The sequence below is a fragment of the Microtus oregoni genome, unplaced genomic scaffold, assembly GCF_018167655.1.
Source record: "Microtus oregoni isolate MIOR12 unplaced genomic scaffold, Mior012 000069F_ref0000032, whole genome shotgun sequence".
Classification (NCBI taxonomy): Eukaryota; Metazoa; Chordata; class Mammalia; order Rodentia; family Cricetidae; genus Microtus; species Microtus oregoni.
In genome coordinates this window covers 4,008,296-4,027,068 of record NW_024543976.1, presented here as the reverse complement: position 1 = coordinate 4,027,068, position 18,773 = coordinate 4,008,296, and the positions used below count along the sequence as shown (strand labels likewise).

Genomic DNA, 18,773 nt, shown 5'->3' with positions numbered 1-18,773 from the left:
GAGGGAGAATAAAAAAGGAAAACAAACCAACCAACCCTGTTTCCTTCTGACCATTCTCAAATGAAATACAGGCTGTAGGAGGAAAAAGCCACTGGCCCCACCTACACAGGACTGGAGCCATGTATTCTTGGGAACAGCATGCAGGAGGAAAGCTGCTCAAATGACAGGACAGTTCTGAAAGTGGCTATGGTGGCTGAGAGGGACTTACCTCCACACTCTTCAGTGCCAGCACATTCTCTTCATTCCTATGAGCCATTTCCACTTTGGGGGCCACACCACAGATCCCACAGATCATATCATTGTAGTCACGAACAGTGAGACACTCAAAAGCCCAATAGCCATTGCACAACAGCTCCTGCAGCTGGCTCAGCTCCTCTGAGGTCAGTGTCTTCTCTGAAAGGACAGCAAGAGGTCACAGAAAAAGACCCTAAAAGCACCAGATAAGCCAGAAGACAGCAAGAACAGCAATCTGCAAGAGTTCTGGTGGCAGCTCCAATCAAAGGACAGCTGCTTTGAACTAATACCTCCTAGGTACTAGATGTTAGTCTGAAGGTTTTGAATATACTACTTAGACTAATTCTTACATGGTTTTAATTTTTTATGAGTCAGCAGCTATTACTGTCTTCTTTTATGGTCAGATAATCAGAACAAGTTGTTCAAAATCACACTGCCACTACGTGGCAGAGTCAAGTCTCAAACAGAAGCCTACATGGCCGTCTGTCTCACCACAGCAGACAAAGCACAGAACTGAAGTCTGTAGAAATGGGACAGACCAAGAACAAGCAGAAGGAAAGCACACAGGCAAAGAATTTCTAGGTAGCAAAGACCCAGATCCCTAAACCTGGGTCTCCACACGAGCCTTGGAACTGGAAGACATCAAGGAGCTCTGTACTTAGAATGAGCCCAACTAATATACCATAAAGCCAGATCCACATATGACAGATGGATATGATTCGAAAAGTCAGTTGTAATTTCTTGCTAAAGGCCCTGATGTATAAAACGTTTTCCAAAGTCAGTTTATAAAATTCTGAAGGAAGAATATATTATTAGAAAATCAGAAATATCTCCTTTCCAAAATACTAGACTCTCATTCCAATTGAAGTCTATCACTAAAATTCAGTTCAGTGCTCAGGACTGGACCTGGAATGACCTTACCTGTCTGCTCCTGCACAGACTTCAGCACAACACTGACAGACATTCTGGGGTCCTCTCCCAACTTAATCTGGTTCCGAATTGCAAAAAGCAAATCCAGGCTTACTAGCAACTTATTCCCCACGTTAAAAAGACCTGCAGATTGAAAACAGGCAAAGGGATTACTACTATAGCATTAACAGTGCAAACAATGTCGACTACAGGGGAGTAGGTCACAGTACAGTCCTAAAGCTGAACAACACATTTTACAAAAGGGAAGTAGACCTAAGTGTTCTGAAGTTGTCTATAAGCCACTGTTGAATGAAACACTATTTATAGCATTTTTTTTTAATCTTAATTTAAACAAGAAGCCTTTCTCTATCTCTGTCTCAGTGTCAGGCCCAGAGGTGCCCCTCCTCCCTCTCTCCCACAGCTGCACCATGGATGTCAGGGCCTCTTAGCGCAGGGACGTGGTGGGTCTAGCACAGGCTCTAAGATCACCCTGGGGATAAAAAGTAAGGTGAACTGAAGTGCAGTCCAGACCAATAAAATCAGAGTTTTTTTTCATTTATACAACATAAGCATCACCATGACAAAAACAAATTCTGGAACGTGTACTCCCGGGCCTTTCTAGGTGTGACAGCAAAGGCTGAGAACATAATACCAAAGCCCTGGCCATTCAAAAATTAAAAAGAGAAAACAAACAAATAAAACCTTTTGTGTCCCCCAAATCATCACACACAAACTTAAAAGACCATAAACAGAGAAAACTTGCAAAAAAGTCAAGAAAAACGGAAACCAGAGGCAGATAGATCTCTGTAAGTTTGAGGCTAACCTGTTCTACATAGCAAATTCACAAATGTAATTCACAATAGAGTAACACTCTCCTACTCTCCTTAAAGTCATGTAAAAAAAAACTCTATTCTCTTGATGAATGAAAAAAAAACCAGTATGAACCCTTAATCCAAGCAGAGGCAGATAGATAACTCTCTTTTAAGTTAGAGGTCAACCTGTTCTACATAGCAAATTCCATGACAGCTAGGGCTGCCACAAAAACGAGAAAGACAAAACAACAACACAAGGCAGTATATACTGGCAAAGATAAACAATGGAACAATCTAATGTCTCAAAGCAGTCTCATGTACATAGGCTAGGGATTTTCAGTAATGGGACAATGGACATCTATAGCCAACAAATAAATCTGAACCTTACGCTTTATATAAAGGTTAAAATAAGGAGCTGGGGAGATGGTTCAGCAGTTAAGAGCATTTACTACCCTTGCAGAGGACCTGGGTTTAGTTCCCAGCACCTATGTTATATAACTTCAGTTTCAGGGGATCCAATGCTCTCTGGCCTCCGTTGATACCAGTACCCATAAGGGGCACATACATTTATGCAGGCACTCATATATACACATGGCATAAAAATAAATATATAAAATCAACAGTTAAACAGATGTGGATCATATGGGCTGGGAAGACAGTTCAGTCAATAAAGTGACTATCTGTTCTGGGTTAAATCCTTAGAAGCCGTGTGTAGATTAACAGGAAGTCGGGCATGGTATTACACATTTGTTATCCCAGGAGAAGCAGAAACTGAGGCTTGTGAGCCAGCCACCCTAACCCACATAACAGACCTCCGGCTAGAAAGACATTAAGGACTGGAAAGATGTCTCAGTGGGTAAAGTATATACTATGCAAGAGTTAGGACCTGAGTCTGGATCCCCACAACCCAGGAAAGGGTGGTATGGCAGTGTATCTGTAGCCTCGGCACTCCCAGATGGGAGGCAGAGAGAATTCCTGGACCAACCAGCCTGTCTGAGGCAGCAGCCAACAAGAAACTGTCTCAAACAAGGCAGAAAGTGAGGACTGACACCCAAGGCTGTCCTCTGGCTTCCCCACGTGCACCACGGCACACACTAATACACAGAGAAAGGCTAAAAATAAATACTTCTTCAAAAACACGCATCCACCACTGGGCAGTGGAGAACTAGAATGCAATATCATTGCATACACCAATTAGGATGGCTAAAAACACCACCTCAGGCAAACATTCTCACACACTAATGGAAAGAATGCAAAATGATAAAGCCTTTTTGGAAATGGTTTGGCAATCAATTATAAAACTAAACATACACTTAACCATTTGAATCATCATGTAGTCAGAAGTGACAACATCTGCTCACAAACAATCCTGTAAATGAAGGCTTGGAGCAGCTCTATTCGTGACTGGAAGACATTCTAACATCGCTCAGCAGGTGAATGGACAGACTAGCACATCCACACAGAGAAGACCAGTCACTGATGAAAAGGACATGCACTAATGCACAACAAAGCCCGGAAAACAGGTCAGAGGACCACACACTATCGTTGTGTTTACACAGCATGTTTTGGTAGAGGAACTGCGAGGGTGAGAATGAAGCAGCTACTGTGAGAACCTGACTTCACAGACTCCATTTTAAAGAGGGGCTTCATCTTAATCCATATAATGAGCTGGGGGATGGGCGATCTCAGCTCCAGAGATGTGCTGCGACAGCAGAAATATGAATAGATACTGTAAAAATAGTCAATTAAGGAGATAGGGAGCAGGGGCATAAAATTTAATGAGGTCCAGATGTTCCTAGGAGGCATCCTGTCCTTGAAGATAGATACCTTGTCAGTTATTAATGGCTCTTTGTTAGGCTTTTGTGCCCAAAAACTGACCAATGGTTTCAGAAACTACCTTATCCTATGCCCTTCTTACCTAATCCCAAGATGAAAGGACACAAACTCCCCTGATTATGGCATTTCCCCTTTAAAAAGTTCTACTTTTTGTTTCTTTACACTTCCTGCATCCACCATGCTGGGATGCTGGAAAAGTGTTGGCCCAAACTTGAGCTTGAATAAAAAACCCTCATGTAATTTGCATCAGAAATCCAGCTCCATGAATTCATTTGGGGACCAGAAACTTGGTCATAACACTACCAAATGAAGTGAGTTCAACTATAAAGGAACAAGAGGCTTGACTGTTTCAGGACTCAGTGCATGTCTAAGAGGAAACTCACAGAATATCAACAAAGAACAGCTACTCTATGTAACTTCTCTTTTCTTCTTCTTTTTCAAGATAGGTTCTATGTGGCTCTGGTTGTCCTGAACTCACTATGTAGATCAGACTAGGTTGGCCTCAAACTCACAGAGATCTCTCTGCTTTTGCCTTTCAAATGCTGGGCACTCTATGCAAATTTAAAGAATTTTACTTAAAATATATATAATCCTGAGCACTGGCCTACATAGATTACACTGGAGAAAAATGGGCACTTTAAGTTTGGGACACAAAATAATATTAAGTGCTAACTGACAATGTAAGACTTCACAAGGTGGTGGTGGCGCACGCCTTTAATCCCAGCACTCGGGAGGCAGAGGAGGATCTCTGTGAGTTCAAGTGCAGCCTGGTCTACAAGAGCGAGTTCCAGGACAGGCTCCAAAGCCACAGAGAAACCTTGTCTAGACAAAAAACAACTACATCTTAATCTTCAGCACAAATTTTACATGTCAATTCAGGATTCACACTCTCACAATTGGTACATGGGTTTTGTTGTGTCTTTGAGGTTCAAAAACAGTTTTAATTGTGTGTTTAAAGAAAAACATCAGGGCAGGAAGCTGTAAATCTCAGAGCTGCCCAGAGAAACTGAAGAAGAGGGAAAAGCCAAGCCCGTGTAAACTGACGTGGAGATTGGCCAACTACAAGTCGGATAAGCAACTGTATGTGGAGGAGAGCTTTAATCAAAGAGTAAGGAAGCCCAAAGCACCAGAGAAGGCAAGTTTAGAAAAGGGAAGAGAAAAGCTGTATATGGTCTAATAGTGCTGAATAAAGGGGAGAGTAAAAATACAGAATTTCCACTTTTGAGAATTTGCCCAAAAGAAAGAAAGGCACACATAATTATTTAATTATAAGCAAGACTATAAAATGGAATGCAAACATCTTTATTAAAGGGTTGCTTCCCTACTTGCTGGTAGAGATGACGACGGTGTGGTGCTAAGTTACAACAGCATGTTCCATAATATCCAGCCCACTCCACCTCTGTTCAAAGAAAACCTAGGATGTTCTCTAGCTCCTGATGTTCTGTAGACAATGAATGGGTCTGAGGATCAGAGAGGCGGGAACATTGCCGTCTTTTAAACTTGTCTGCATTGACCGGCTTTTCTACAACTAAGATTTGGGCTTTGTTTTGAGACAGGGTCTTGCTATGTAGGCCTGGCTGGCCAAGAACTCACTATGTGACCAGGCTGGACCCAAACTCACAGAGCTCCACCTGCCTGCCTCCTAAGTGCTGGGATTAAACATATGTTGAGAGTTGTTACTTTTAAACTAATGACTCCAGAGAAGGGTCTCACCTGAGGAAACTGACTGGGGCTGAGGTAATCAGGAAAAAGACTGCTTCTTCAGAAGCTGCCAAGAATAGATGCAGTGCACAGAGGGGCAAAGCTACAATCAATATCAAAACTTGTTCTGGGGTGGTAAGGACAGAGAAGGCTAGCACCTACCTGTGTAGATGTCCATGAAGCTGTGCAGGGCCAAACAATGAGGGTTCAGACACATCTTCACCTGAGCAGTCACCACCTGCAGCCGGTTAGCTGTCAGGAGCCAGCATTCCTGAGGCCCAGCCAGAGAGCTAAAAGCCAGAACAAAAACCAGGAGGGAAGTCAGTTTCTTTCTGCAAGCGACAGGCTTGTAGTCAGAAGCAAAATTCTCCAGACTTTACTGCAACCAACAAAAGGTACTGGAGCTGTATTTCCAAGACTGTCTAGCTGAACGTCTCCATTTCATTGGAATCTGGGCTGTTAAATTGTACTTACAAGGTGATCTGACTCTCAAGTTGTTATATGACTGAAAACTCCAAAGCTGCACTGGGCAGGACAGACATAATCTAAATCCTAGGCTGGTGACAACAAGTTTTAGGCATCTCTAAAACAGACTGCCAATTCAAGAAAAAAAAAGTAAAAAAAAAAAATTATTTATTTATTTGTAAGTGGTATGGTTTGCCTGCATGTATATATGTGCACCATGTGTGTGCTGTCTGGTGCCTATAGAGAAAAGGGCATAAGATCCTTTGGAACTAGAGTTACAGATAGTTGTGAGCTGCCATGCGGGTGATGGGAAATGAAGCCGGGTCTTTTACAAGAGCAAAAATTGCTCTTAATCTTTGAGCAAACTCTCCGGTCCCTGATTGCTAGTTCTTTTACCATTAGCAATTGAGAAGGTAAAGGAAACGTAAGGAAAACACAAGCTATAACTGTAAAGCTGTCTGAAGAAAGAGGCAACGTGAGCCAAGAGGGACGGGGCAGCTAGAGGCAGGGTGAAGTGGTGCTTACTTTTGTCCCCCCTTGAATAATGGGCTGCTACAGAGAAGGCACTGCGTGGATGGAGACTCATAATAATTCGACCAAGAGGTCTGCTCGATGGTGACTGTCTCCTCACTCACGTTGGACAGGATAAGTCGAGAGCTGTTTAGTTCATGAATCAAGGTGAAGACCTCAGCCAGCTCCGACTCGTTCTCAGGAATCTGCAGGACTTTTCGCAGCAGCTGCAGCGTGGACTGACGCTGGATCTCCCTTTGGGCTGTGTTCAGGGCTTCTGTGGTACTTGGCACATCTGGGTGTGGTGAGCTCGCCTCCTGAGAAAGGAGTGGATCAAATCATTAAGCAGGGGTAGAGAGACAGCCTCAGCCCAAAGCCATCATTCTGCAAAGAGCAGAGGGATGGGCCCATGCCTGGGGTGGGAAAAAAAAGTTCCTATCAGTTCAGCTAATAACTCCCCACGCCACTAAAGGCTCTCCGGAGCTCAATTATTCTATCAACAAAACACATCTTGTAATCTTCCGAAACCACTGTACAGATTAATTGAGATACTGCGCAAGTCAATCAGCAAAGTGACTGTAATTCAATGAGGACCCACTGATGCCTAAATATGTAAAAAGTCTTTGTCTTTAATTCTGTGTGGCTTCAGGGCCAAAGGGAGTGTTATACACTACTGTGGTGTGGAAGGTCCTTCTGTCTATGTGTTGCTTTTATTGGTTAATTAGAGTTATAGGGGAACAGAGCTAGACGGGGAAAACTAAAACAGAATGCTGGGAGAAAGGAGGCAGAGTCAGGGAGAAGCCATGGAGCTCTTGCCAGAGAGACGTGCTGAAACTTTGCTGATAGGCCATGACCTCGTCGTGATATACAGATTAATAGAAATAGGTTAAATTAATATGTAAGAGTTAGCCAATAAGAAGCTAGAGCTAATGGGCTGAGCAGTGATTTAATTAACACAGTTTCTGTTTGATTTTTTGGGGGCTGGGCAGTCAGGAACCAATAAGCAGCCTCCTCCTACACTACTGGGACAAGGTTCTCAGGCAGATGCCTCCTCTGTGTTCCCTGAGTGCATTCCTTCACTGTTGCTCTTCAGTCATTTGGAACCACCTAGGAGATACACCTCTGGATGTGATGGTGTTTGCACAGAAGTTTAACTGAGGAGGGAATATCTACCTGAAAGTGTGTATGTAGATCCCCCTTTCAACCCACAGGCTAGAGTGCTACACTGAAAGAAAAGGGGAAAAGGAGACTAGAGAGAAGGCTCAGTGGGTAAAGACACTTGTCATGCTAACTGTGACAACTGGAGTCTGATCCCAGGAATCCACATGGTGAAAGGAGAGAATAGATCCCCTAAACTATAAGGTGCCAGTCTGCCGAACACTAGCATCATCTTGATCTGCCAACATCCCCATGGCACAGCCTTAGGCTACTCTGTTACCAAGCCTTTCTAGCCATAAACTATGCCCCTTAAACCAAACCTTGAACAAAATAAAGCTACTCTCTTTCCTCCCTCTCCCTCTCTCTCTTTGGTAGTGTTGGTGGGGGAGATCAGTGCTGTGGGAACTCATTCAGCCAATAGCCTTTAAGATACCAGCCCACTTGGGCATCATCTCTTATACTATAAATGCAGCCATAAAGTTTGCGTGTTCAGTCTCTTGGCTACTGGATTCAGTTCCTGTTCCCCACTCGTGCAGGACTGTTGACCTGTGAGTCTCCCCCTAAATAAAGAATCCTTTATTATACTGCATTCTGAGCTAATGTGGGATAACTTTATTGTGTCCATCTACAAATGGCACCCAATGTGGGCAACTACATCCATGTAAAACCCAAGAGAACTTGGAAAGGAATTCTAGACACAAAAGAACAGAGTTTAACGCAGCTTTTTGGCAGCTGCATTTTTTTTTTTTTTTTGATGGGCTCTGTTTGCTGGTGGCGAGCAGGAGCACCACAGCTCCTTTAAAAAGTTTCTTGATTCATCTTTAGTGGCAAAACTGCATGGCTTCTTTAAAAAGGGCTTCCTGGTTTGTGCTGGCAGAATGATCTCTGGCTCTTTCAGGAGGTCCTGCACTTAAATGGGGTCTATGAGCAGCATGTTACAAATTGCTTTATTGAAACATAGACCCCCTGCATCCCTGGAGCTGGAGTGGAGAGCATGGCTTGTAGAGCTGACAGTAAATGGACCTCCGCCATGTTAGACTGGAAGGAACCAAAAGGGAAAGCAGCCTTGGTCCTATGCCACGCCTGCTTAGCATTAAAAAAAAAAAAAGAGCACTCCTGGTCAAAAAATAATTACAGATATGCAATAAAGACAGCATTCAGATGAAAAAGACTTCTGAATGGGTCACAGTGCTGGACAAATGTACATAGGTTTGGGAGAGGAAAAAAAGTATAGACAGTTACAATAAGAGTATAGACAGTCATAGATTAAAGGAGTAAAGATGATAAAATAAATATTAAACTTGTAGAAAAAGTAACAGAGTAAGAAAAATATGCCACATAAGGATGGAATATATAGGGCTGGATATATATGGCTCAGTGGTTAAGAGCACTGATTGACTGATTGTTCTTCCAGAGGTCCTGAGTTCAATTCCCAGCAACCATATGGTGGCTCATAACCACCTGTAATAAGATCTAGTGTCAAATAAATCTTTAAAAAAAAAAAGGATGGAATACATACAAAGAGTCTGGATTATGTATACTATTGTGTTTTTTTTTTTTTTGACTATGAATGAGCTAAGTACAGAGAGACATTTCATTGTATGGGCTACTAAACTAAACCAACATATATACTTTAAAGATATCTTTTTTTTTTTTTTGGTTTTTTGAGACAGCGTTTCTCTGCTTTAAAGATATCTTGACTTCAAAATTTGGGTCTAAGGATTGCTTTGGAAAAGAGGTTCTGCTTTTGTTTCCATAGAGGATGTGAACCTGTAGATTCCTTCTAGACTAATGTGGTTTGATGGACCAAGACACCCTGAAAAGTCTTCAAGAACCCTAAAAATACTTTGCCCATAAAACAGCAGGAAGCAGTTTGGAGAAAACTATGCCCAAATTCCCAAAATGATTGTTTATAAATATTTGTTTACATTTAAAGGGGGATATGCTATAGAGATGAATACTTTGTATTGGTATGGATCTTGGTTTAATGATACAAATTTGAGGTCAATTTTATTATATATATTTCTGCTCTTGATTAAGGTATTGTTTGTGCAGTTCATTTTAAAATGTAATGTATAATTAACAAATACAGGTTAATAGATAGTTATCTATAATAGTCAATTTTATAGTCATGTTAGGTTTTCTAGATGTACAGAGATATATTTCAGATGGACATTCTTCAAATCTTTCAAAGACCTACAGAATATGACATTTAAATGTTTTAAGAACTGAGGACTTTTCATGACAATTAGACACATCTGCTCCTGGTAGCACGGATCTACTTCGAAGAGGCTCCTCATGGAGTTTGTTAGCCATTTGGGCAAAACACTGCTCTTGCCTGGACTGCTTGATGTTATGCTGTATGAACTGGACATTCAGGACCCACAGAAAAATGACTGCTGAACTTGCCTAAATGCGAGACAGTCCTTCGGGGTTCCTGGCTCATGAAAGAGTCTGTCAGACATTCTGCAAGACACAGAAGAAAGTAACTGACAAACTACCAATATAGGCCAAACTGTCTTTGAAATTTCCTGCTTCATGAAAAAGTCTACTAGATACTATGAGCCTGTAGGCTGAAAATGGATACTCCAAAAATACAGAAAAACTTTTGGTGACTGTCCAGGCAGCAAGATGTCTCTGTCAATTCTAGAGTTTTGGAATTTACTTACAATGTACTTTCTGTTTACTTAGGTAATATTATATCCTTCTGGAGTCTTTGATGGGGTTGAAGAATAGATAGTTATAATTATAGTTTTCCTTAGTTAGGATAAAAGATAAAGTAGATACAAACATTGTAAATGTAATTCTTGCTTGTTACCTGTTTTGTATATGTAATTTTACTATGTTAAAAGTTAAAACCTTCCTTTTTATTTGGGCAGAAAAGGGAAATAGTGTGGGAAGTCCTTCTATACATGTGCTGCTTTTGTTGGTTAATGAATAAAGCTGCTTTGGCCTACAGCAGGGCAGAATAGAGCTAGGTGGGAAAACTAAACTGAATGCTGGGAGAAAGAAGGCAGAGTCAGAGAGACATCATGTAGCTGCCTAAGTAGAAAGACGCCTGGTTGCCAGCCAGAACCTTACTGATAAACCACGAGCCTTGGGGCAATACACAGAATAATAGAAATGGGTTAATTTAACATGTAAGAGCTAGCTAAAAATATGCTTAAACTACTGGCCAAACAGTGTTGTAAAAGTTTCTGTGTGAAGCTGGGCGGTGGTGGCGCATGCCTTTAATCCCAGCACAGAGGCAAAGTCAGGCGGATTTCTGTGAGTTCGAGGCCAGCCTGGTCTACAAGAGCTAGTTCCAGGACAGGAACCAAAAGCTACGGAGAAACCCTGTCTCGAAAATTAAAAAAATAAATAAATAAATAAAAGTTTCTGTGTGATTATTTCAGGGCTGGATGGCTGAGAAACAAACAAGCAGCCTTCGCCTACAGAGCAGGGTTTCTCTGTGTAACCCTGGCTAGCCCAGAACTCACTCTGTAGCCCTGGCTAGCTTCACACTCCAGAGATTCATCTGCCTATATGGCTACCACACCAGGTCTCTTTCTTCCTTTAAGCTGTTTCTTGTCAGGTCACAGCAATGAGAAGTAACTAATACAGTCACTGGCCCCTCATTGGTGAGGACAGGCACCTACTTGCCTATTTATTCTTCAAACAAGCAAGAGACCTGTGTCACAATCTTCTTTAGAAGCTAACTGCAGAGTAACAAGAGTGTGTTTTCTTTACTTAGAGCATTCTGCCTCTCTGTCTGTAAACCTAGGGTTGACTTTCTCCTGCACTAGACTGTAAGCTCTTCAGGAAAGGGGCCGGATGACAGTCACTTCTGAACACCTGGCTCATATGGCATTAAACATATGCTTGATAAATGAATAACAGCAAAAGAAGATCAGGACAGGCCGTCCTGGAAGATTATGTATTCCCTGCTGTGATGACATTGAGCCTCACTATCTCTCTGGAACCAGAGACAAGAAGAGAAAGGACTGAAGGCCACAGCAGCCAAGAAAGGATACAGTTTTAATTACAAGAGCTGCAAACAAAGTGCAAAGAGAATGTACTGCCACCTGAGGGCTCCAAAGGCTATACAAAAATGTTCTAGTGGCTGACCAGTTTTATTTTTCTCAACACACATGTGTATTCAGACTCTAGAGTAGGATGTGGAGAAAACTTCAATGCCTGTCTAGAAGAAGAAATATGTTCTGTAGGGAGCTGAGGGAAGCAGGCAACACAGGGCACAATCAGCTCCATGAGAAGAGGAGCACTGCACGCTCACAGAATCCAGGATAGAAAGCTCACTTCCGGTAAGGGATTGTGGCAGAGCAAGAGAACCAGAGGAAGGCTATAGATCGACGTTCCCACAGCAAGCCTAGAGTAGACTCCTGGAAGCTCAAGGAAACATTCCCTTGGGCTTCTGGTTCTCCGAGTAAAATGCTGATTTTTAATTTAGCTCACCTCCCTCTTTTGTTTCACTAATGGGAAACTAAATCTCAGAAGTTAAGCTTCCAACTCAGTCAGGACTCTCAGTTCTCAATCTTAATAGCATCTCATTCCCAAATTAGTTCCACTCCCCTTTCTCACAAGGTCAGTGACCCTGAATACACCTCAGGCTGGAAACAGATGTGGAGACCAGAGAGCAAAGCTCATCACCATAAAGGCTCCCTCCATATGCAGAGGGAACTTGAGGCCTGAAGCAGCTTCCCCATCTTTATATTCTTAACTTCTCCGCAATACTCCCTAATCTATTAAGTCTCCTTTTTTTTTTTCACTTTTTAGACAGGGTTTTTCTATAGCTTTGGAACCTGTTCTGGAACTAGCTCTTGTAGACCAGGCTGGCCTCGAACTCAGAGAGATCCACCTGCCTCTGCCTCCCAAGTGCTGGGATTAAAGGCGCGTGCCACAACTGCCTGACCATTTCAGATTTTTTTTTAAAAAAAATCTATTTCTTTTTACTTTATGTGTTTAGATGTTTTGCCATATATATCTGTGCACCACTAGCGAGCGCCTGCAGAGGCCAGAAAAGAGCACCTGGACCTGGACCTGAAGATACAGCTGCCATGTGGACGCTGGGAATTGAACTCAGGCCCTCAGACCCTCTGCAAGTGCACTCAATACTTCTAAACTCTAAATTCTCTCTAAATTTTGTCTCCTTTTTCAAATAACTTCCTCTAGGCCTCTCCTTGGCTGAAAGGTTCTAAGTGGAACAGTCCCAATATAGCTTTCCTATCTGATTCCTGCTACCCTAAAATACCTTCTCTAGTCAATGGAAAACTCTTTACTTTCCACGTTGGTCACTGGCTGGGGCTGCAGCTTAGTCAACAGCTCTTGCTTGGCCTCTAGGAAGCTCTGGGTTTGATGACAAGAAAAACAGAACAGCAACAAAAATAAAATAAGCTCCAAACCTAAGATGTTTGTTTTTGAGCATGTCTTCTCTGGCCATCAAAATTCTGTTCTTCTTTAGAGATACAATTTAGACCTGGAGTGGCCATACTTCATCTTTGATTCTTAACCTGCTCTAAGTGACACTCCCATTCCCCCTCACTTGTCTTGGGGCTGGCAGTGACTTCAGAAGGAATAAATCAACTTTCAGGTCTGAGCTAGGCTTCTGTAATATTTGAATGCTTGTTTGGCAGTTGGTGGAACTTGGGAAGGACTAGGAGGTGTGGCCTTGTTGAAGGACATGTCACTGAGGGTGGGCTTTGAGGTTTCAAAAGTATACACTATTCCCAGTAAGCTCTCTCTCTAAAGTCTTGTGGTTGCTTTCCTATCATGTAAGCTTTCAACATCATGCCATCATGCTCCCTGCCATGACAGTTATGGACTAACTCTCTGACACTATAAGCAAGCCACCAATCAAATGCTTTCTTTTATAAGTTGCCCTGGTGGTGGAGCTTTGTCACTGCAATAGAACCGTCCTAAGAAGTCTCTCGTGCTCGTCTGGGTAAGGCCTTAATGTGTCCTTCTTTTCAGTGCTTGAACTCTTGGGTCTCAGTGGTCAATGTGTAGTCAACAGGCTACAAAGTTCATGTATTAAGTAATCCCGAGTCACATACTAATGGAACTTAAAAGGATGTGGTTTCAAATGGATTAATTCATGAATGGATTAACTGTGGCTTAGTTATGAAGCAAGCTCCCTCTGGCTCCTCATTCTGTCTTAGATGCCCTCGACTACGTCATGATACAGTGAGACTTGATACATGATACACCCCATGCTAAGCAGATACCAACCAGCACCATGTTCTCGACTTCTCGGCCTCCAAAACTGTAAAGTGCACAACCTACTTCTATGTTAAGTTATCCATCCAGGACATTTTGTTAGAGAAGCAGAAAATAGACTAGGATATGGATCAACTTTGGCACTGAGGACAAGGCCCAGAGGAGGCATTTTGTCAAGTTCAGAACATACAACCTGGTCCCAAATCCTGACTCTAACCACCTTATCATGTACTAGAATCCAAAGCACAACTCAAGTCTAAGACAAGTGTTTGGGGAAGGAACTCACGGGCTTCGTGGTTTTCTCAGTCCTGTCTTTAGCAAGGTTAAAACCACAGCTGGGACAAATCCGAGGTTTATGCCGGTTGGTGTAGACATAGCTACAAGAAGGATTTTTGCACTTTCCCCGTCCTCTTGATGTAGCCAGGCCCAAATCCTACAAAAGGGAGACCCATGTTTAAAACTCGTACACAAAACCCTGCCTCACCAAAAGGGAGGGGCAGATGGTTCAGCAGTGAAAGCACCTGCAAGCAAAATGACCAAAGTTCAGAACCCCAGCTTCCAAATAAATGCCAGGTAAGCACAGCAGCTCCCCTATAATTCCAGCAATAGAAGGCAGAGCTGGGTTTCCCAGAACAAGCTCACTAGCCAGTGATCACGGTATCTGACTGAAAACTTACCTCAAGAATAAGATGAAGAGCAATTGAGGGAAGTGTTAACATCAACCTTCAGCACTCATATACATATGCACGCATGCACCCACAGGCGAATGCACGAACACAGTTTCAAGGCTGGCTAGGCTAGGGCTAAAGAGTGAGCTCAAGGCCAGGCTAAAAAGCTTAGTGAGACTTGTCTCAAAATCTTAAAAAGTGCTGGGAATGACAGTACTGGAGTGCTTGCCGAGCATGTGAGGTTATGGGTTCAATCCCCAGTACAGAAATGGAGGGTAGGGAAACCCTTGTGGGGAGGCCACAGGAGCCACATGAGCTGCTTTATCAGCACACTTCTCAAATCCATGAAGATGATTTGTGTTTGATGTTCATGCTTTAGAGAAGAAAGTGCACTACTGCCTAGACTTACCTGTGGATTCTCTCATTCATATCTCTCTCTCTCTCTCTCTCTCTCTCTCTCTCTCTCTCTCTCTCTCTCTCTCTCCTCCCCTCTCCCCCCCTCCTGGAACTCACTTTATAGACCAGGCTGGTCTAGAACTCACTGAGACTTGCCTGCCTCTGCCTCCGAAGTGCTGGGATTAAAGTCATGTGCTACCACCGCCTAGCCCCTTTCTTTCTTTGATTTTATGTATGCAGGTGTTTTGCCTGCATGTCTGTCTGTTCACCACTGCATATGTGACTGGTGCCTGCGGAGGCCAGAAGCTATCAGATTCCCTGGGACTGGAGCTATCGGATTCCCTGGGACTGGAGTTACTAACAGCTGTGAGTCACCATGTAGGTGTTGGGAACTGAATAAGGTCCTCTGGATGAGCAGCCAGTGCTCTTAAGCACTGAGCCGTCTCTCCAGCTCCGGACCCACTTTCTATGCTAACATTCCAACTCTGATCTCTACTTAGTCTTAACAAAAATGTCCTGGCTCATACTTTGTATCTACCTGAAACAAACAAACCAATATAACTCAGCGGATTCACCCAGCAACCATCATTTGTACCAGCAATGGGGTGTTTAGCACCAGTCACTCATTTCTGACCTTGCTGAGCTCATTCTCTGCTATTGCTCCTGGCTCCTACAAACCTTCAACCATAAAAATCAAAACAACTTCCCACCACCAGGGCGCACACTTACCAATGTGACAGTGCAGCTGTATTTGTATGGAGGAAACACATCTGGCTTGACCTCCACAACTTTGACCTGAGGTGTCCTGCTGCTTGAGCAATTTGATAGCTGTGGATTAGAACAAATCAGTGTTGTTCTATACCTTAGGCAAAATCCTCAGGTTCTGGGCCCTAAAATAACCTGAAATAATTCCTGAGGAAACTATAGACTCATGCTCCAAATGCACCCTCAGGAATGCTCGCTGGTGGTCACCAGTACAAAGACTGAACATCGGATTCAAGTCTATGGGCCACTACATTTCACATCAGGTTTACAGTTGCTTTGGGGCAATACAATTGTAATAGCTATCCATATAGACATACAATTGAATACTGTTACTGTTATAATTTAAAAAGTGGCACGAGAGAGAAAGACACCATGCAACAGAGCTCATGTGCAGGGGTTTTTTACTGGGGGAAAGGGAATGGAAAAGGGGGGGATTGGCTTCTGGGGACAGAACAGTAGAAGAGAGGAGAGGCAGAGAAAGGGAGGAGGGAGAGAGAGGGAGGCAGAGGGAGAGACAGGTAGAGAAGCAGAGAGACAGAGAAAGACAGAAAGAGAGAGAGAGACACCTTCTTTGTATCTGATTTACCAGGAGACACAGGTGGTTGATTACTGACTGAGGGCAGTCAAAAGTAAAAGGTGAAACAGAACAAATTTGTACCAAACTGGTAAGACTGTCTTCCTGAGAAGGCAAGGAAAAACGACAGAGGAAAGATCACCAGGGCCAGATGGAAACAGGAGCTGAGTAACTAGAAAGAAAGGGAGAACCGGTATGTGCTGAACAAGAGGAAGCTGCCTTCTCCATCTGACCCTCACGTTGCAGCAAACAAACAGGACATTTAGAGAGGAAGAACAGACAGAAAAAGAGGGGAGAACTCTTTCTCGGTTTCCTGATTGCCTGATCCAAGGAATAATGAGGCCAGATTTGATTTGAAAGGAGCTGTCGTGGGTCTCCAAAAGACATCCTAATGAGAACAAGGTGAAAATAACCAGCTATTCCTGGACTTGGCCAGCACCCCAAATTCTCAGGTCCCCCAAAGAATGTGATGCCCCCAGGCCAGCACGAAGCAGAGTCTCAAGAATACAATATCGTCATTCCTGCCTCACCTGCTACCCCTAATTCCTCACCTTTTTATGATAAGCAAAAGGGAGGCCAGCACGAAGCAGAGTCTCAAGAATACAATATCGTCATTCCTGCCTCACCTGCTACCCCTAATTCCTCACCTTTTTATGATAAGCAAAAGGGAGGAATGTTAGTATTCAGGTGTTTGCACTGGCCTGCCCTCGGGGTCCAGACACCTTTGCACATGTGTGCACATGTGGCAGGAGCGTGCATGTTGAGGCTAGAGGACAATTCAAGAGTAATGCCCTCCTTCTACCATGTAGGTCCTACAGACTGAACAAGTCTTCAGGTTTAACAGCAAGTGCTGAGCCAGCTTGCTGGCACTGGGTCACATGTTAACAGGTGATTCTGGGTAAAGATTTTATGGGTACTCATCAAATTACTTTTATTTTTGTATATAGGTCCCACAGACCTATCATGTAGAAACTGGTGTCTATCTTTTGACTCTGAAACATTAAACACAGTGACCAGATTTCCAGTGCTCCTCTTGGGAGTGGGTCTTACCTTTACTTCACCAGTGCTGGATGGCTGCTGGATGGGTTGGCCCAGCTGTTTCAGTGTGCTTGGCTTCAGGCCACAAGTTCTCACAGAGGGCGTCTTATCTGAGAGAACCAGAAGTCAACCTGGTGACTTAAAGCATTCAGCTTCCCCAGCTCTCCCCTCTCCATTCTCCACCACCCCACCTGGATCCTTACCATCAGACAGTCCCTCCCACCAGGTCTCCACTAGCTCTTACCCAAGGGGAAAGCCTGTCTGGCCCTAGGCAGTTCCATGCTGCTTCCCCGTCCGACACTTGCCGGGGCTGGCAGTATTGCTCTCATAGGTCTTGCTGCAGCCAGTAAGGAGGGTTTGCCCCGTGGTCTGCCTTTGGGTACAGTGGTGAACAGGTCAACTCTGGAGAGGGGGAGGAAAAAAACCAACAACAACCATGAAGGAAAGTCAGAAAATTTGGACAAAGTACAGCATGATTAATAAAAGCCCAGAGACAGAAATTGGGGCTCAACCTGAAGGTCAGAAAAGCAAAGCAGCCAGCTACTGGCTCTTACCTCTACCTCAATCTGAAATAGTGATCCTGCCTCCAGGAATCTCAGAATGAGACTGTGTGTGAGAGCTGTCTCCTCCCATTTTATATTTCTCTATAGGGCTGGGATTAAAGGTGTGCACCACTACTGCGCAGTTTCTATGGCAAACCAGTGTGGCTACTGGAAATAAAGGTGTGTGTCACCAGTGCCTGGTCGGTTAGGCTGACCAGTGCAGCTGTTTTACTCTCTGAACTTCAGGCAAGCTTTATTTATTAAAATACAATTGAAACATCATTACAACAAAGGAAAGAAATCAAAGTATAATATCCAAATTAATGACTAAGCCAGTAGGCTTTAGACAAATTGAATTCAAATTTAGCCTTTATAGGTTGGGCAGTGGTGGCACACACCTTTAATCCCAGCACTTGGGAGGCAGAGGCAGGTGGATCTCTGCAAGTTCGAGGACAGCCTGGTCTATAAGAGCTAGTTCCAGAACAGGCTCCAAAGCAACACAGGGAGACCCTGTCTCGAAAAACAAAACAAAACAACAACAACAAAAAAAACCCCAACAAATTTAGCCTTTATAAATCTGTAGGGCTCTAGGCAAGCAATTTTACTCCTGTTAACCTACAGTTTTTAAACACAAAATGAGAAGTAAATATCTATATCAGTCATCACAAAGACACAAATTAAATGAGTATTGTGGTGTACCACTATAATCCTAGAAGATAAGGGATTCAAGTCATCTTCAGCAACACAGTGAGTCCGAGGTTAACCTAGGCTACATGAAACTCTATCTCAAAAACCAAATAAATAAATAATATAAAGTATAGAGAAGTATCTACAGTATGTAATAGCAACAGGCATTATAGTTATAACACATAATTTGCCTCTAGTTAGAACAGTACTACTTGAAGTCTATCAAGCTCCCACATGAGGGCAGCAAAGACATCTTGGCTAATAC

General features: G+C 43.2%; 1 protein-coding gene across 2 annotated transcripts in view; it reads right to left on the bottom strand.

Annotated features, from left to right (window-relative positions):
• Positions 1-18,773, bottom strand: part of Hmgxb3 (HMG-box containing 3) — a 50,308-nt gene that overhangs the window by 8,896 nt on the left and 22,639 nt on the right. The window contains exons 8-15 of one of the 2 annotated variants that reach the window (XM_041641420.1): positions 17,524-17,681; positions 17,292-17,389; positions 15,632-15,730; positions 14,125-14,271; positions 6,483-6,784; positions 5,655-5,782; positions 1,156-1,287; positions 209-393 (exon numbers count right to left, since the gene is read on the bottom strand). In XM_041641420.1, the coding sequence (XP_041497354.1) occupies positions 209-393; positions 1,156-1,287; positions 5,655-5,782; positions 6,483-6,784; positions 14,125-14,271; positions 15,632-15,730; positions 17,292-17,389; positions 17,524-17,681 (1,249 nt within the window). The remainder of the gene's footprint in view (positions 1-208; positions 394-1,155; positions 1,288-5,654; positions 5,783-6,482; positions 6,785-14,124; positions 14,272-15,631; positions 15,731-17,291; positions 17,390-17,523; positions 17,682-18,773) is intronic. The other variant, XM_041641421.1, reaches the window with a different exon arrangement.